This window comes from Carcharodon carcharias, chromosome 4 (genome assembly GCF_017639515.1).
Source record: "Carcharodon carcharias isolate sCarCar2 chromosome 4, sCarCar2.pri, whole genome shotgun sequence".
Classification (NCBI taxonomy): domain Eukaryota; kingdom Metazoa; phylum Chordata; class Chondrichthyes; order Lamniformes; family Lamnidae; genus Carcharodon; species Carcharodon carcharias.
The window spans coordinates 101,270,253-101,290,661 of record NC_054470.1 but is presented as its reverse complement, the minus strand read 5'-3'; the positions used below and the strand labels follow the sequence as shown (position 1 = coordinate 101,290,661).

Sequence of the window (20,409 nt, the reverse complement as noted above, 5' to 3'; positions counted from 1 at the left end):
GCTGCAGTGAGGACAGCTCCTGAGAGAGGAGCAACAAAGGGGTGCAGCTCGTAGGAGGCACTACGTGTGACATAGGGCATACAGGCTAAGTTTCCCTGACATGTCAGAACAGCAGGGTCTCAGGAGGCTCAGGTTATTGTACTGGGCGTTTGCAGACATCCTGCTGCCTCCTAGAAGAAGACATGCTTTCTGGATCTGGTGGCCACAATTTACCAGAGGCTGTCAAATCCAGCAATACCCTCAACTTTTATACCTCTAGGTCTTTTCAGGGTGCTGCCTGAAACATATCACAAATGCACAAGACAGGTGACCGATGCTTCGTTTGCCAGGGCCAGCGATTATATCAACTTGGAGTGCGGTGTTGCTGGTCCGAATGAGCGCTTTGTGGCTGTGGCTGGCTTCCCAAGACAAAGTGCCACCAATTGCACACACAGGACAATCAGGCACTCCAGAAAAGTTGGGAGTATTCGTCAACCGCAAGGGTTTCCACTCCATCAACGTGTTTGCAGGTGTGTAGCCACAAAGAGATATTTTTGCAGATGTGCAACAGAATTCTGAGGAGCTGCCACAATGCATTCAAGTCAGTGACCGGTGACGTATTTCAAGCTGCAAGGATACTTAAAGGGTGGCTGTTGGGAGACAAAGAAAACCCTCTCCAAACTTGGCTGATGACACCATCAGAAGTACAAACAAATCTGGCTCCTGTGCTTTCCTTAATCCACCGATGATTTTAAGTATCCCAGATTGCTTCATGACTATTGTACTCAGTCTCTATTCTCATTAATGGCTGTGAATTCCATCAGCATCCTTGAAAATCATCTTAGGAATCATTTCTATTGTTGGTTTCTAAAAGAAACAAAGGAATATAAAAAACTCGGAGCAGGAATAGACCATAGGCACTTGAGCCTGTTCTGTCATTCAATGTGATCATGGCTGATTAGCGGCCTTAACTCCACTTTCTTGCCCAGTCCCAATATCCCATAATTCCCTGAGAGGCCACAAATCTGTCTATCTCATGCTTCAATATGTTCAATGATGGAGCATCCAAAACCCACTGGGGTAGAAAATTCCAACAACATTCACAGCCTTTTAAGTGGAGGAATGACCAGCTGCTTTGCCTGATTCTGTTCTAGATTCCCCAGCCAAGGGAAACAACCTCTCAGTGTCTAACCTTGTCAAGCCCCTTCAGAAGGTTGTAGGTTTCAATGAGCTACAGAAGCCGAATGCCCCCCTGGGAAGGGCACCCTGTGCCTCTAGCCACTTGCGCCACCTGGTGCTGAGAAGGGTGGGCATCCTCTTGCATGCACTGGAAGCATCTGACCTGGGTGTTACAATGATGTTTTTCAACCCCACTGGCGGATGTGATGCTGAATTTCCAATTTTTGACCTTGCAGGTCCATTGTATGTATTCACTTGACACTCACCAAAGAAAAACATTCCGCTATAAGAGGGGTTCAGCGCTAGTGTTGTTTTAAGGTTCAGGCACCCAACTTGCAGGTCAGGTTATTTTGGATAACTTCTGCAATTGCAACGTCTCTGGAAGTATTCTGGCTTATTTTTTGGGGTATTGTAGTGAGTCCTTGGTTGGCAGGAAGTGTTGTTGCGAGGACAGAGGATTTGTTGATCTCTTCTCAGACATGAAGGCTGCAGTGGCAGTGCCTCTGAGTCTGCAACATGACAGGCAGATGGAACAGGGGCTACAGAAAGGGCACGCTGTGCCTGATGCCCTCTGCTGGTTTAGAGCCAGACTCCTCCATTCTCCTTGACAGTGACAGGAGGCTGCTTGTCAGGCCTGCCAGCGCACGCAGCATCTCGTCGTTCATCTTCATTAGCGTTGTCCTGTAGGCTGTCTCATTACTCATCTGAGTTCTCTACAGCAGAACTCATCTATGACTTCCCTCTCAAGTGAGCTCATAAATGAACTACCTTTCCCTGGCCTAGCCACACCCACTCGTGCCTCACCACATGCAGCTCCCAACTCTACGGTAGCCTTTAGGTTATTCAGTGCCAGTAAATGTCAGACTATTTTCAGGCAATTCTGTCATCTTCATAGCTAATCCAATGATTCACAAATTTGCCATGCAGCAAAATTGTAGTTATGACCCCTTCCGTGGGGTAGGCGAGGGTGAGTGCATCAGATATATTTTGACTTTTGTGCAATAGTGTAAAAATAGGGGGCAGCAAATCATCAGCTCATTTATATTTGTCCTATTTTTTGCCATTGAAGTCAGTGAATATAAAAATCAGGAGAGATGGTTTAACAAGCTGCTGATGTACTGTCCCCCATTTTACTATATTGTACAGGGTTGAGATCTACCTCTATGCTGTTAGCTTCATTCTTCTGTATTTGGTCCCTGTGTTTTTCTTAATCCACATACATTTTTAAATATTCCAGATTGCTTCATGTGTATTGAATGCATTCTCGGTTCTGATTAATGACAGTGAATTCCAACAATGTCTTTGAAAATCATTTTAGGGATCTCTTCTATAGTTGGGTTATCAAAAAATAGAAAGACTTGCATTTATGTAGCATCTTTCATGACTACCAGATGTCCCAAAGTATTTTAAAGCCAGGAAGGACTTTTTTGAAGTGTAGTCACTGTTGTAGGAAACATAACTGCCACTTTGCTCAGCAATGATGCCAGGGCTAACTCCCCTGTTCTTCTTTGATATAGTTCCATGGCACCTTTTATGACCACCTGAGGTGGCAGATGGGGCCTCAGTTTAGGATCTCATCCAAAAAATGGCAGCTGTGACAGTGCAGTGCTCTCTCAGCACTATACTGGTGTGTCAGTCTAATTTGTTGCACTCAACTCCTGGGGTAGGATTTTCCCATTGGCGAGTGGGGGGGGCGGGGCCTTCTCGCCAACGTGTAAAATGACGCGCAGTGACGCCGGGCGGAACTCCTGACGTCACTGCGCCCCATTTAAATTTTCCGGTAGGCGGGGGCGCAGCAAAATCAGCTGTGCGCCCGCCGACCTGTCAGTGGCCAATTGAGGCCGTTGACAGAGTCACTTAGCTAATTAATGGACCTACCCGTCCAACCTTAAGGTTGGCGGGCAGGCCAGGAGACCTGGCGGGAAGCAGAAAAAACATGAAACCTCATCCATGGATGGGATGAGGTTTCATGTAGGTTTTTAGAAATTTTATTAAAGTTTTTGTAAAATTATGGACATGTCCCAACTCATGTGACAGTGTCACATGAGGGGACATGTCAGGAATTTTTATTTTTATTTTTAATGTTTGATGATGATCCCCCTGAAGCTGCACTTAGCCTCAGTGAGATGAGTGTGTCCTTTAGTGCGCATGCGTGAAAGAGCGCACTCTCGATTTAGGGATTACCCCTGCCCCCACCCCAGGGAGCGCTTAGTCTAATTTGTTGCACTCAACTCCTGGGGTAGGATTTTCCTGTTGGCGAGTGGGGGGGCAGGGCCTGCTCGCCAACACGTAAAATGACGTGCGGTGGTGCCGCGCCCCCAATTGAGGGCGCCGATCGGAGGCACACCTTTACGCGCCTGTCATTGAACTTTGCCCCCAACGGGGGAAAGACCTGCCTCTGGGGTGGGTACTTGAACCCACAACCTTCTACCCCAGAAGCAAGATTGCCATCAACTGAGCCTCAGAGGAATGCAGCCTTAAGGGGTTTCTATACAATAAAACTCAGTTATTTGAATCATTGCTTAAGGCTCACTTACTTCTACTTCTAACGTGAACGATGATATATTTTTTGTCCATACAACGGTGAAGCTTTCAGGTGAAGTGTGATGAGTCTAATGCGCAACCCAGTTCACGTGTCACTGGACATGCTCTGAGTACAAGTTTCTAGAGAGCTTTAATCCCAATTTGTTTTTCTTGTGAGCAGAGGAGAAATTTATTAGCTGGCAGGGGATAATAAATCTATAAATAACTGTCAAAATTCAGCAATCATAACATTGTTATCAGAACTTCGAAGGAATATTCTCTACGTGTCTGTAGGCAACCAATTATACAGTTGATGCACATGCATTCCCTGTTCACTACAGATGTGTGCAAATCAGCTCAAAACTGCAGATATGGAGGTGGCTGTTGAAGTATTATTGGGTGATTCACTGCACAATGCAATAACGCCTTGGGCCTCTGTGCATTACCTTGCTGGAATAGTTTATATTACTTGCATGTGGTATTCATTCATTTTGACTGTAGTTCCCAAGATTTGTTGCTTCTTTGAAATACTCACAATTACTATATGTTCAGTTGTACCATAAGTCATCGATGGTCATTATCTATTCCCTTTTCTATCCTTATAAAGCTGTTACCTTTTCCAGTTCACCTCGGACTGATGTATTGAGATCCTCTTCATCCAGATAAACCACCAGAACAGGCAGTCAGCCTTGGAAGCTCCATCCAAATGAACTTTGTCAATACACTCCCTCAGCAGTTCATTTCAGTGCTAGGCTGGATTACACATTCTGAATCTTCAAGTTCACAACCTTCTGATTTGGGTGGGGGAGCTGCAACAAGTGAGATACACTGCCTCAGCATCTATGGCCATTCCTCCATTTAATGGTAATTCAAAAATCTACTCCAAACTGATGAGGGGCCCCAAAAGAATAGCTTGTCTAGTTCTGCACAGTTATGATAAAGGCAGAATGAATTCACCACAAAATTACCTGTCTTCTGCTTATCCTTACACAAAGCAAAAACTTTGGCTTTTTTCTTCCTGAATGAAATGTGGTTGGCGCCGTGAGTCAGCACAATTACCGTCATCTGTGGAACCTGAAAGGATAATGGTTCTAGATCTCTGCTGACTGTCAAGGTTTTACATGAACTAAGTTTAAGAGCCTTTAACCTGGTCACCAGCATGCATAGCCCCATAGCAAACTGGCAGTCTCACTCAGAGTAGCCATAAAGATGATTGGTGTGAGAAATAGGATGTTCCTGTTGGTGCCTTGAGGGTATTATTGAATGTTTCTGGGAGTTAGGGAAATTTGTTTGGGAAACTAGGAAACATTTATGCTGTGGTTAGCCTGCGACAGCTGTGCTGGGAATGAAAGTAGTGAAACTGGAAGAGGATCCTAATCCCTAATATTGAAATCCTGCACCATAATCGACATTTTAAAATAAATCAAAATAAATAAAAACATGTTGTGAAAATGTAACCTGATGTTAACTTTTCCTTAACTTTATAGGTGCACTACCACCAAATGCAGAAGAGAGGCTAGCTAGCTACCTTCTACATACAGACCGGTACAATAAACTCATCAGACCTGCAAAGAACAGCAGTGAGATAGTGACCATCGCAATAAAGGTTTCCCTCTCGCAGCTAATAAGTGTGGTGAGTACACGTTGCTTTAAAGGAAACAGTACTATTGAGATGCTTAAACTTTGTAAGAATGTATTTCAAAATCTAACATAAATCAAGGAGATAGCTGCAATGTTCATTGAAGTCAATGCATCCTCATGTGCCAAGTCCACAAAGTACAACAGTGAAAATGGTATATTTGCCTTTATTGCAAGGGGTGTGATGCATAAAAATAAGAAAACTTTGCGGCAATCACAGTGGTCTTTGATGAGACCACAGCTGGAATACTGTGTACAGTTTTGGTCACTTTACCTAAGGAAGGATATACTCACCTTAAAATGGCTGCAACTGGCTTGATTCCTGGGATGAGAAGGTTGTCCAAGGAGGAGATAATGAGGAGAAAGGGCCTTTGCATTCTATGGAGTTTAGAAACATGAAAGGCTATCTCATTTTTAGCCAACACCTAGAAAAGTCAACAAAAGAAGGGACAGTTCTAGACTTAATTTTAAGGAATGAAGCTGAGCAGGTGGAAGGGAAATCAGGGGACACCATCTTAGTCGTGGTGATCACAATTAAGTTAGATTTAGAGCAGTTATGGAATAGGATAAAGATAGACCAAGGATAAGAGTTCTTATTTGGAGAAAGGTCAACTTTATCAAGCTGAGATGTTACTTGACAAAAGGTGGATGGAAACAGCTACTTGAGCATAAATTAGTGCAAGTTGGGTCCAATATTGGCCCAGTGGCAGGAAGCAGAGGGTTATTATGGTCAACAGCTATTTATATGACTGGAGGCTGTTTTCTGTAGGGTTCTGCATGGCTCAGTACTGGGTCCCTTACCATTCGTGGGATATATAAATGTTTTACACTTAGAAGTAGGAGGAATGATTAAGAAGTTGGCAGATAATACAAAAATTGCCTGTCTCGTTGATAGTGAAGAAGAAAGCTGGAGACTGCAGAAAGGTATCAATGAACTGGTCAGATGGGTAAGAAAATGGCAAATGGAACTTAACCCAGAGAAGTGTGAGATGATGCATTTGTAGAGGACAAACAAGGCAAGGGGATATACAATAAATGGCATTATTCTCAACAGAGGGGCCTTGGGGTACATGTCCACAGTTCACTCAAGGTATCAGAACAGGTAGAAAAGGTGATTAAGAAGACATAAGGCAGGTCTAGAGTATAAGACCAGAGTGGTTATACTAGAATTGCATAAAACACTAGCTTGACTGCAGCTAGAATACTACGTGCTCTTCTGGTCACCACATCACAGGTTACAGAGGAGATTTACGAGGATGTTGCCAGGTATGGAGAACCATAGATTTGAGGAAAGCTTGGATAGGCTGAGCTTCTTTTGTTTGTAATAGAGGAGGCTAATGGGGGGGTTTAATTGAGCTGTATAAAATCATGAGGGACCTACAGAGTGGATAAAAAAGACCTATTTCTGTTAACAGAGCAGTCAAGAACGGGGGGCCTAGATTTAAAGTAATTGGTAGAAGGATTGGGGAGGGAGTTGAGAAGTGTTTTTTTTCACTCAGAGGGTGGTAGACATCTGGAACTCACTGTCTGATAGGGAGCTGGAGACAGAAAACCTCACTGCATTTAAAAAGCATTTGGATGTGCACATGAAATGCTGTAACCTACAGGGCCACAGACCAAAAGCTGGATTAGGCTGGATGGTTGTTTTTTTGGCCGGTATGGGCATGGTGAATCGAATGCCCTCCGTCAATGCCATAAATGTTTCTATGTTTCTATGCTGCCATGATTCTTTGAGGACTTGAAAGGAAGGATTCTGAGACTCTGTTTCTAATGGCTGGGGTGTCCAGAACGAGGGGGGCATAGTTTCTGGATAAGGAGTCAACTGTTTAGAATTGAAAACAGGAGAAAATTCTTAATTCAAAGGGTTGTGAATCTTTGGAATTCTCTTCCCCAGGGACCTGTGGATGCCCAATGATGGAATATATTCAAGACTGAAATCAATAGATTTTTGGACACAAAGGAAATCAAGGATTATAGATTTAGGACAAGCAAGTGAAGTGGAGGTCAAAGATCATCCATGATCTTATTGAGTGACCATGGCTAGAGGGGCCATAAGACCTACTTGCCTCCTATTTCTTATATTCTTGTGAGCTCCCCCTACAACATTAATAAGCATCCTGTCATCCACATTTTCACACATGGGGTTAATTCTGACTTTGCACAACAGCGTTAAGCAGGCGATAGCGAATTGGCAGCCGATTTCAAGTCGATTTGTCCTCACAGAAAGTCAGAATTACCCACCCGCCCAACCCAGTCATTTTTCATTCTTGTCTTCAGAAGTCCTGTACATTAGTCGACACGGTGCTCAGTGTTTGCATTGGATACACCACCACTGTCTCGTATTTTTCATGGTCGTCAGGTAGAATAAATAACAGCCCAGCCCCTGACAAATGTGAGTTGATCTATATGTGCATACAGGACAGTTAGTGACATTTCCACTTAGCTGATTAACATTACAGCCCATTTCAGCAGTCAGTCTCTGACTTCACTTAGATTCAAACTGAGCTATGTGATATAAGTAAGCAATATGCTGATTCGTCACACTGCTGGTTAAAACAGGCTAATGCCTTTGTTAAATCAATGGAGAAAGGAATGTCATACAAAATCTATTTGTTCATACATTTATTCCGATTGTCACCTTGAGCAACATGACTTCAACACATGTTCAGGGCAGGACAAGGCATTTAGTCTGTTAACCAACTTTGAACACAAGCGTTAAAACAGAATAATAAGTTGGAACGAACAGCTGATGTGAAGAGCCAACTCTCTGTATCTCAGATCGTGTCTTCCCAACCAGTGTCTCTCTCTTTTTTTGTACCCACTCTCCGTCTCTCACACACGGAATGAGGAAAGAAGTGGGGGTAGGGGAAACCACAAGCTACTTAGGATTGTTGACAATTCTACAATTTGAAAACCATGTTGATTAAATGATAGATTGGGAGGGTGGCTGGCAGTTGAGTGGTGAGCCCTCCAGCTCTAAGCATTAACCAGCAGGGAATTTGGTCTCAGTGAGTCTGTACCCACTAGGTGGTGACAAGGGGCTTGGGGATGGTGGGTGATGGTCGGTCAAACCTGAGTGGGGGTGGGGTCAGATAGATCGGAGAGAGTGGATTGGCGGGGGAGGGTGGTGCGGTGTTTGTGGTGCGGTTATAGGTTTGCTTGTTGGGCTGTGTGAAAATACACCTTTCTCCTCCTGCTGTAAAGGTGCTTATCTGTTCCATTTAACACTTCACATCTGCCCTCTTCTGCTAGGTGTCAAAAATAAAAGTGAGCTCAAATGGAGGCATGAGGGCTTCTTAAAATATCTTAAGGGTCGAACCTCATCCTCATGGCAGATTGGTCACCCTCTGGCCTGTGAGCAGGTTAGGCTCAGGTTGCCCATATTTTTTATTTTAACCACCCTCTTCCCACTCAACGAGGGTTAAAGTTACCTCCCTTGACCCTTGTTTCTTTCAATGATCACTATGTCTGAATAAGCTTGTTTCTTCATACATTTACATCACCATGTCGCCTTTGTTCCACCTTTGATGCCCAGTCTCTCTGCCACTTGGAAATCATTTTCAACTGGTCCCTTCATTCCCCCCCTCATTTGCTCTTACAATTTCCTTTCATTGTGTTTTACTGGGGGAAAACCCAGGTCCATGTTGTTCATGGCTCCTTATTTATAATATGGGCCATTCCTTTTCCATCAATGAAATACAGTCATGAAGTAATGCCTAATCTCACAAGACGGCCCCAGTTCATTTGCATGCTAGTATTTATTGTACCTCAACCATGTAAGACGATATTGGCCTTGTAAGGTACATGCTCCAAAATAAAACTGTCATTTTGTGATAGAGCTCTCAACTTCTCTCCTGTGCTCCATGTGTAAGTGAGATGGAGAATGTGCATCAAGATGGAGAGAGGTTAGACATTCAGGAATGAAAAAAAAATAGGGATTAGGGTTTCTGTTTTAGGCATAACCTGTGTGAATTGTGTCCAAAATTGCATCCATTTTGAGGTGTGCTTCCCCTCCGCTCCCCCCAAGTTTGTTCTCAAACTAATTTCCATATCACCAAATTCAAAGTCTGTCATGAACCATAGCAATTGGGCAGTGTTTTAAAATGTAATTTAAAAAAAAATGTTGTTTCACAAGCTGTTCCTTCATATATTTTAGAGTGATAACTTAGTAGCATTTGATTACCAAATGCGATGGCTCTATCACAGAAAAGAATGCTTCTTAAATCACAGTGTCAATCCACCACCTGTGAGTAACCTGATGTTAAATGAATGAGATTTTTAGAAAATATACAGAACGATTTTCTAGTTATATTGAGGTGCAGCAGTCAATTTCTTAGTAGTCTAGAACAAAATTACATATGGAACATTTTAAACACACCTATTAGCGCCCTTGCTTACTTATGTGGCTTATTTATTTTTTCCATTTAAACGTGTGCATTTTATTGTATTGGTCAGTGCCACAAACTGGCATCACCAAGTTTCAGATGGTTCATCTTGCTTACCAGGGGTGTAAACCTCACTTGTGATTGGATAAAGGTAAATCTTTTTTTGCATAAAAAATCAAAGAGGGCCGAACATTCAAGGCAGAAAGTACGAAACAAGACATTTCTCGGTTACCTAATTTACATATAAGTCATGCTACATTAGGTTAAGTAGTTGCTTCCATATTTTGGGCAGCTTGTACAGTGGCTTTAATAAATTTAGACAGTGCAATCCTTTGCATCATTATTCAAAATGACTAAATGTACAATTCAGTCCTCAAATGCATTGCAGAATTTCTGGGGTGCTTGTTGCCAAAAATACCACCAGCACCTTCATTGTTCCTGGTTTTATTCCTGAGGTGGGCGATAAAACCATACCAGTTCTTCTTGAGCAATCAGTATGACAGTTGCAGTCCATTTAAAAGTACTTGCGGTGGAAAATGTAAGGTCCAGATTCATCACGTTCCTGGTTGCTAATCCACATCTGCTAGAAGATGGGCAGAGAATGGAACCTCTAATCAAGACTGAGTATTTACACTGACACTTGATTTTCATGGTGCTTGGAGCCAGAGCTTTGATCTCCTTCATCATATGGCCTGCAATACCAGGATACGTAATGGTACCACCAGACAGGACAGTTTTGAACACAGGTCCTTCCTGATATCTACCTCACACTTCATGACGGAGTTGAAAGTAGTCTCAAGCATACCATAGGATTCCACACCCAAGAAAGCTGGGCATCTGAATTGTTCATTGCCAATGATGATTACCTGCCCAACAGGTCCATAGCTTGTCCCTGAGGAGGAGGAGGAATCAGCAGTGACCACCTCCATTTCAAAGTCCAGTGCAGCATAGAAGGAGCTTCTCCTTGATGTTACTGGCAATTTCTCTCTCAGCTGTGGTGATGAAAGATTAGCCACTTCCTGTCAGAATCTTGATGAAGTAGTCTATCAGATCACAGTCAGCCGAATGCAGATGCAGAATAGGGAGGGGCAGGGTGTAACCTTCGTAGATGGGCAGAGTGTGGGTCAGCCAAGTCCATGACGATATCAGTGGTTCTAAGAGAGACATACAGGGACAGCATAGCCTGAATGGCAACAGAGAAGGCAGTGGTATTGAAACCTTCAAACATGATCGCTCTCATTATTTCTCTGTTGGTGCTCAGGGAACTTCTATGAACAGGACTGGATGTTCTTCAGAAGCAACTCTAGAAAGTGTGATGCCGGATTGCCTCCATGCCATCCCAGTTGGCAACAATGCCATGCACAATGGGGTACTTCAGGGTCAGGATACCTCTTCTGCTCTGGGCTTCATTGCCAAAGTAACTGCCTTTCTGCTCCATACACCCTGGTGGCTTAGGCAACCAATAATGGAAGGAAAAACACTATGAGGTGAATCATTGTGAGCAAAACTAGTCTTACGCATACCAGACCAATTGTCAAAAACCATTGCCATAATATCATCACCCATGGCTATAGTTCACCCTTTGTTTCCTTCTGCAGATGCAAGCCTGGCTTCACTCTCAGCTGTTGAGGTTTAACCAGCCTCCTAATTTTAGCATGAAAGCAAACTACTGCAGATGCTGGAAATCTGAAACAAAAGCAAAATGTTGGAAAAACTCAGCAGGTCTGACAGCATTTGTGGAGAGAGAAAAACAAAGTTAAAGTTTTGAGTACACACAACCCTTCTACAGAGCTGAAGAGAAGTGGAAATTTGTTGAAATTTATACTCTTTAAGTGGGGCTGAGGCAGGTGGAGCTGGATAGAAGGCCAGCGATAGGTGAGGACAAAGAAAGGATTGACAAAGATGTCATGAATGAAAGGACAAAGGAAGTGTTAATGGTAGTGGTTAGTGCTAAAAAAAAATGGTGCTAATAGTGGCGTAAAGGTAAGAAAGCAGAATGTGATTATAGCAGAACAAGGATAGCATTGTGTGGAAGAACAACATGGAACAAATGACAGATGGCCCTGTAGGGGATGGGGTGGGGCAGGAGGTGGTGGTGGGGGTAAAAAAAATGTAGAAAACGGGATAAAAAAGGGGATAAAACTACAGATAAATGAACAAAAAAAAAAGTGGGTACAAAAAAATGGAAGTAGAAGAAAGGGGATGAAAAAGGGGGTGAGGATGGAGGGGAGAGTTCAAGGTCTGAAGTTGTTGAAAATGTTAAGCCAGGAGGGCTGTAAGGTGCCAAATCAGAAGATGATGTGCTGTTCTTCCAGTTTGCATTGAGCTTCACTGGAACATTGCAGCAGGCCAAGGGTGGACATTTAGGCATGAGAGCAGGATGGTGTATTGAAATGGCAAAGGGCAGGAAGTTCTGGGTCATGGTTGCGGACAGACCGGAGGTGTTCTGCAAAGTGGTCACCCAGTCTACATTTGGTCTCCCCGGTGTAGAGGAGTCCACATTGGGAGCAGCGAATGCAGTAGACCAAATTGAGGGAGGTACAAATGAAGTGCTGCTTCACCTGAAAGGTGTGTTTGGGCCCTTGGACGATGAGGAGAGGGGAAGTAAAGGGGCAGGTGTTGCACCTTCTGTGATTCCATGGGAAGGTGCCATGGGAAGGGGATGAGATGTTGGGGTTGATGGAGGAGCGGACCAGGAGGGAATTGTCCCTAATGAATGCCGACAGGGGTGGGGGGGTGAGGGGAAGATGTGTTTGGTGCTGGCATCATGCTGGAATTGGCAGAAATGGCGGCGGATGATCCAATGAATGTGGAGGCTGGTGAGGTGAAAAGTGAGGACAAGGGGGACCCTATCATGGTTCTGGGAGGGAGAGGAAGGTGTGAGGGCAAAGGCATGGGAGATGGGTCAGACACTGCTGAGGGCCCTGTCAACCACAGTGTGGGGGAAACCTTGGTTAAAGAAGAAGTAAGACATGTCAGAAGCATTGTATTGGAAAGTGGCATCATTGGAACAGATGCAAAGGAGGCGAAGGAACTGAGAGAATGGGTCGGAGTCCTTACAGGAAGCAGGGTGTGAGGGGCTGTAGTCAAGGTAGCTGTGGGAGTCGGTGGGCTTGTAATGAATATTGGTGGACAGTCTATCACCAGAAATGGAGACAGAGAGGTCAAGGATGGGAAGTGAAGTGTTGTGTATGGGCCATGTGAAGGTGATAGAGGTGTGGAAATTGGAAGCAACATTTATAAATTTTTCGAGGTCCAGATGAGAGCGTGAAGCAGCACCGAAACAATCATTGGTGTACCGAAGAAAGAGTTGTGGGCGGGGGCCTGAGTAGGACTGGAACAAGGAATGTTCCACATAACCCATAAAGAGACAGGCATAACTGGGACCTAAGTAGGTACCCATAGCCACAGCTTTTATTTGGAGGAAGTGAAACAAGTTTAGGAGAAAATCTTCAGGGAGAGAACAAGTTCAGCCAGACGGAAAAGAATGGTGGTGGATGGTGATTGTTTGGGTCTCTGTTCAAGGAATAAGCAGAGAACCCTCTGACCATCCTGGTGGGGGATGGAGGTGTAGAGGGATTGGACGTCCGTTGTGATGAAGAGGCAGTTTGGGCCAGGAAACTGGAAATTATTGATATGACATAGGGCATCAGAGGAATCGCAGATGTAGGTGGGAAGAGACTGGACAAGGGGAGAGAGAATGGAGTCAAGATGGGAAGAAATGAGCTCCATGGAGCAGAAACAGGCTGACACGATCAGTCTAACGGGACAGTCCTATTGGTGGATTTTGAGAAGGAGGTAGAAGCGGGCTGTCTGGGGATGGGAGACTGTGAGGTTGGAAGCTGTGGAGAGAAGATCTCCAGAGGAGATGAGATCAGTTACAGTCCTGGAAACAATGGCTTGATGTTCGGTGGTGGAGTCATGGGCCGGGAGAGATAGGAAGAAGTGTCTGAGAGTTGGCGCACAGCCTCTGCGAGGTGGAGGTCAGTACACCAGACATCAACAGCACCACCCCTATCAGCAGGATGGATACAAAGTCAGGGTTGGACCTAAGGAAACGGTGTGCAGCAAGTTCAGAAAGAGACAGGTTAGGGTGGGTGAGAGGGGCAGAGAAATTGAGATGGCCGATGTCATGCCGACAGTTCTCAATGAAAAGATCGAGAGCAGGTAAGAGTACAGAGGGAGGGGTTCAGGTGGAGGGAGAATACTGGAGATGGGTGAAAGGATCCATGGAAGGGGGAAGGACTCCTGCCCAAAGAAGTGAGCACGGACACGAAGGTGGCGGAAGAAGAGTTCAGCTTCGTGCCGAGCCCAGAATTAATTGAGGTGAGGGTGTAAGGGTATGAAACTGAGTCCTTTGCTGAGCACTGAACGTTCAGCAACGGAGAAGGGAAGGTCAGGGGGTATGGTGAATTCATGGCCAGGGCTGGGATTGGAAGACAGGATGGGGTTCGAGAGACTGGAAGGGGTGGAGTGTCCTGGACGGGCGTTGGTATCAATAAGTTGTTGGAACTTGCGTTTCTTAACACCTGAAAGGAAGAGAAAAAGTTTCTTAGTAAGGCGTCGGATAAGACAAAGAATAAAATGAAACTGAAGACAAGGACAGCTTTGAAATAGGATGAGTCGATGCTGCTGGAGAAAGAGGTCGAGTGTGTTTATATGGCAGTGCATGGGACTGAGTATGGATTTCAGAATGCGACAAGAGCAGCAGTCCAAGGAACATTGTATGTCCCGGGGATACCTGTAACCCTGGGTGGATTCGAAAAATGAGGGATGGAACTTCAGTTGGAATCCACATGGGGCAAGTTGGAGACAGAGACAGCCGCTGAGGAAGGAAATATGGCTGTGAAATTGAGTTGTGGTAAACACCTTGTCAAACAGCAGGAGGGAAGTGGAAAGCAATGAAGGTGAACAGGGCAAAAGAGAAAAACGGAAATCCTGTCGGAGAGAAGAGCAGTACTTCTTCAAGGTAGGCATTCCTGGAAGAGAAGTGGCAGTGAATTAAACAATAAGATAAAAGAAAAATAAAAACAAAACTCCTGGCACTTTTCCTGATGAAGCACTTTAAATGATCCCATTCTGTTAATTAAGGTTGTTGATATTCTCAGTTCGGTTGGACCATAACAATTTGCTGATGTGCACAAACGTGTCTTCATGTATATGATTTGGAATAATTTAAGGTATAATTGTGTGATTTTTATTTTTTTCCAGAATGAGAGGGAGCAGATAATGACCACAAATGCCTGGCTCACCCAGGTTTGTACAATTTATCCACAATATATTAAATCATTTATATAAAATGCTGGGACCAAAATAAGCCTGCTCTGTAACCTGAATATGTACTTTATTGTGAAATTCTTCCACAATAATATCAAATGAATTGAATGATATTAAGTGTTTTAGTTCAGAAGATGACTTATATGTATTCATATACCCTGAATGTGATTTCTCATTAATGAGCTAGCACACGAGAAACAAAAAACAGATATATGTCCTATATTATTATGCAAAAAAGTCTTCAAGGAATGTCATGTCAGCTGTAATAAGGTGAACTGTTGATGTGAGGAAGCCAACTTTCATAATAATTCAGAATACAGAGCCATCAACAGCATACGCTGAACATAAAACTTTACAAAGCAATGTAAAAGGTGCTGCCTGGCCTCCTTTTCCGCTAACAGCCAACTCTTTAAACCACCCGTCCTTACCTCCTCCAACTTCACATCTAACAAACGTCAGATGTCATGAGCTTCTTAGTCACTTTGTCTGTTAGCTGCATCCCCACTTTCTGCCCAACAAGACAAACCTTCTCCAAGATCCCAACCTGTCCTAATCCTAAATTTGTGCATTCCCTTGTTTGCCTCATAGCTCCCCGCATGCCATGTCTGAGCTCGCCTTGTCCACTGCTCACAGACTGTTCGCTTCACCCCATTTCCACTGACTGCTGTTCATTCAACTTTACTTCCTGCTTCCCACGCTTTCAGTTTCTTTCTCCTCAGGCGCTAACCGCTTCCTTTAAAAACTACAACTCCTTTCTCAGGAAACCCACCCTCAGTCCCTTTGTGCCTGCAAACTACCACCCCATCACTAACCTCCCTTTCCTTCAACGTGTAATCACTTGCCAAATCCATGCCCATTCCTTTCGCCATTCCTTATATCTCTCCAATCAGGTTTCTGATTCTGCTACAGCAACAAAATAGCTCAAACAGAGGACGCAAATTACATTCTCTATGACTGTGACCGTGGTCACAGTGTTGACCTATCTACACCCATCTACGTGTTTGACTACAGCATCCACCTCCAACACTTCTTCGTCACCCAGTTCTCTGAGACTGCTCTTACCTATCCAACTGATTTGAAGAATCTTCCATTTTGGCTTTTTCCGCTTGGACTCTCACCACTCCCTACCAAATCACCAAAGGATTTACCCATAGGCCCTACCTCTTCCTTAAGTTGCAACTTGCCGCCATCATCCAAAGAACTGGGGTCAGCTTCCACACACATACTGATGATACTAAGCTCTCTTAAGTCTTTCACTGCCTCTATACTGCCAACTTGTTCAAAAGCCAGTTGTAAATCGGTCATAAATTTCCTCCAGTCAGAAATTGGGAACAACAAAGTCATCCTCAGCCACTGCATCAAATTGCAGCAGACTGTGCAGAACTCTGGTCTCCTAGCTACTGACCCCAATCCTCTCCATCCCGTTTCACTTCCATAACATCACCCATTGCATAGCAGAGAGATCTTCAGATCTTTTAAACGATGGCCAAGAGAGGCTGGGCAAAGTAGAAAGGCAGAATGTGACTGGCAGGTGGGGTCATGGGGTATGTTCCCAACAATAGAGAGAAATATGCAGCACATTATGCAACAATGAGAATAGGTTAGAAAAATTACTCTTAAATTTTTGCAGCTTTACTAAAAGTTAACTGAATGGAACTTGAATCTGAGCCAATTAACTCAAAATGTGATTTAGAAAATTGAATATTATTGACTATGTATATGTGCAACAAAGATGTAGTTGAATAGATAGGGAATATCCACACTCTAATATTTTTATGATATATACAGTGGAAGTGAAATTTTACCAAAATGGACTTTCTGTTTGACATTTTCGATGCTTTCTGTTGCAGATGTGTAAGATGTAAAAGAAAAAGGGATAATTGCAGTTATATAGCACAATTCACAGCCACAGGATATCCCAATGCATTTTACAGCTAATGAAGTAGTTTTGAAGTGTAGTCATTGTTGTAATATAGAGACACACAGCAGCTAATTGGAACACAGCAAATAATATTGACCAGATAATCTGTTTTTGTGATTTCGACTGAAGGATAAATATAAACCAGGACACTAGGGATAACTCCCCTGCTCTTCTTCAAAATAGTGCTATGCGATCTTTGAGCCCACCTGAGAGGGCAGACAGGGCCTAAGTTTAATATTTCATCCAAAAGGCAGCACCTCCAACAATGCAGTACACCCTTAGTACTGCACTGGAGTGTCAACCTTAATTTCTGAATTCAGGTCCAGGAATGGGACACTGAACCCACAGCCTTCTAACTCAGAGGTGACAGTACCACCAGCTGAGCCACAATGAGTCAATGCAGGAGCCTCTAAATTATAAGTTTACACCATGCAATCTCAGAAACTGGAGTTTTGTGTAATATTGCAAAATTATTTATGATAAGTTATAAACTATATTAACAAGAAAAGCCAGCAAATCACTGAGCGATGTTATTATATCACTGATTAATTATCAAATTCCTTTTAAGTAGCAGGATTTGATAAGAGTATCTTAAACATTTGTACAAAGCACTGTTCACAATATTTGTAGGTTGAAATGGTAAAATAACCCCTGTCGTTAAAGGAAGATGAGACACAATTTGCTGATTTGCACCTGCAAAATGGCCACAGATTCTAGTATCTAATGTCCGCTTTGAGGTCATTATAGAGACTGTGTTCATGACAATCAGCAAACTGTCTACAAAGGCACTCTAGATGGATTTCAGCTAGAGTGGAGATAGACAAGATGACACTGGATTGTAACAGACAACTGAAAATGGAATTTCTTTAATCTGGATTTTGTTTTAAACTTCATGTTTTGTTAATTACTTCACTCTTTTTATTCAACCTTCTTTGGTTTAGAGTGAACAGGTAACTTGTCCCCAGACTGGTTCTAATGAATGTAGATCCTATTAGGAGGTGTAAAAGATAATCAATTTATTTTTTTTAAAATTAGCATGAATGGCATCCCCTGCCCCTACTTCCATTTGGAGTTCCCTGTCGGCAGTGACCGAGATCAGAAACACTTTACATGGGGATTCGTAATATATATTATATATATATATCTTCATAGTGCACTAAGTTGACAAAAAATGGGTTACCTTGAGATTATGGTTTCATGGTGGTGAGTGGTGAACTAGGTTTAATTTACACATTGATTGAACTACCTGCTTACTTGATCCTGATTTCTTGTGGTTTCTCTTTCCCCTGAGAGGTGGGCTTCCTCAATTCATAGGAGTGGTTGCTGGTTTGGTTTTGACTCAATTAAACCATTAATGACAGAGCACTGAATAGCAATGACTAGAGTGGCAGAGTCAACTGGGAGTTGAAGCTCTTCCTGTACTCTGTAAGGTGGAGAGCTTAAAGCATTTCTATCTGTTGTTATGACATTTACAGGTATTTGTTACAAGTGTATATGCAGCAAGTTAGGACACGAGGGAGAAAGGCACGGAATACGTGGAATATATCTTCATCCAAAAGACATACAATTTTTCAACATTTTCCAAGGGAGTATGACATAAGTGACTTTACTCCACCTCCAGTTGCTCCTTATCTTACAAGTTGGCATGTTGAATACAGACAACTTAACTTTTATTACAGATAACTACTTCGTTCCATATTTCAAGCATCATTACAAAAAGTATTTATAGAAGCTCAATATTTAAATATGGAGCAGATTGACTTATATTGACTTAAGGACTTGAATCAATTTTAAAACAGATGATCGAGACAATAGGGAAATAACTACATTGGCTTTTAGCTCCTCACTCTTTAATGAAATCAATTTAATGAATCCTTTATTTACAGAAAAGCGATCAGAATAAGATTTTGTGGCAGGCTTACTTGCAGATCAAAGCTTAGGTGTAGCAAGGAAATAGGAACATGATAAACCAGGATTGTTTCATGTGCAAGGTTAATCTTTAATATTCACTGGAATAGACCCCACGTTTATTGTAGTTTTTTTTGGATGTATGATAATATTGGCCCCTAGCCTCCGGGCTTCTGGGAGTCATAACTGGGGGGTATCCCAAAGATGTGCTGGGGAACCTCCACCGGAAGTCCCCAAGTAAGGATTGCTTGCCAATTGCCTGGGAAGTTCAAACTTCCATTGGGCAATTACCCTGCAAATGGAATACGTGGAATATATCTTCATCCAAAAGACATGCAATTTCTCAACATTTTCTAAGGGAGTATGGCATAAGTGACTTTACTCCACCTCTAGTTGCTCCTTATTTGCAAGTATGATTTAAATCGCAAACTTTGGATGGTTCTGACTGTCTTACAGTGACAGTTACCCAAAAAAAGCTAGAAGAATTAAAACTACTTCAAACTCCTGGTTAGCTTTGATACTAAACCCTCATGCGACTCTCCCCACCCCTCCGACCCCCCCAAACATGGGAACCCCTGACCCCACCCACTGACCAGCCATCTAATCACCCCCTCTGAACACGCGACCTCCAGCCCCCCACTAACCGTCTGACGCCCCCGACTAACCACCTGAAAACCCCCACTGACTAACCAAGCTCCCTTCACTGACCACCTAACCAACCCCCACTGACCACCTATTCCTCCATCCAGACCAACCACACCCACTGACCACCTGAACACCCCTACTGACCACCAGAAACCCCCGTCGCCGATTACCCTTTACTTGATCCCCCCTCACTGACCACTGGTCTGACCCTCCCCTGACCCCATGCCCCCCTGACCAACCAGCTCCCCAACCGACTCCTCCCCAACCACCCCTAACTGTCTTCTCTATAAGCCACCGCACCCTCAAAGAGCTGACTCTCCTGAATAACCCCCCTCACTGACCACCTGACGCACCCCCACCTCCCCCCCCCCCCCTCCCCACACCCCCGCCCTCCCCAATCCTACCCACTTACCTTACAAACCCACCTTCTCCATGGCTTCTGGAAGCGGCTTTAAACTTACCTGCTTTACGGCAACTAGTGCCGTAAAAAAGGGGGCATGTCTTCCTCATCTCCAACTCTCCAGCCCTTGACTGAAGGCCTCAGGAGTGCGCAGCCCTAAAAAGTTCCTGCCTGGCCTGAGCCGGAAGGTCGGGCGAGAAAGGAGCAGCAGGTTTCCCAGGTAAGTAAATAGGAGTGGCATGGCAATCCAACTCTGATTGCCACTCCGTGGAAGATAATCAGGCCTATTATAAAGTACTGTGGCCAAAAAGTAAAGAAACAGGTCCGTGAAGGTGCACAGTTGTAACCCCAATTCGCTTGCTGAGTGCATTTTGACACCAGAGCTTTTTAGTTGCCCAACGTTCTTCAATTAAATACATTTGGTTAAAATTTAATGATTTGATGAGTAGCACATATGGCGAGAATGCAGCAATGGGTTCCAATTAAATGTTATAGAGACTTCTTTGTCACCTACCTTTGAAGACCAATTTTTCATCTCCTTATTGAACTCTTAC

General features: G+C 43.6%; 1 protein-coding gene and 1 pseudogene across 1 annotated transcript in view; one reads left to right on the top strand and one right to left on the bottom strand.

Moving 5' to 3' along the window:
• The first annotated feature begins 5,274 nt into the window (after nucleotides 1-5,274).
• The window catches only part of LOC121276769 (neuronal acetylcholine receptor subunit beta-4-like), a 34,087-nt gene continuing 18,952 nt past the window's right edge, over nucleotides 5,275-20,409 (top strand). The window contains exons 1-2 of the mRNA XM_041185314.1: nucleotides 5,275-5,314; nucleotides 14,916-14,960. Of these exons, the coding sequence (XP_041041248.1) occupies nucleotides 14,934-14,960 (27 nt within the window). The 5' untranslated portion in view covers nucleotides 5,275-5,314; nucleotides 14,916-14,933. The remainder of the gene's footprint in view (nucleotides 5,315-14,915; nucleotides 14,961-20,409) is intronic.
• LOC121277204 lies at nucleotides 10,219-11,270 on the bottom strand (annotated as a pseudogene).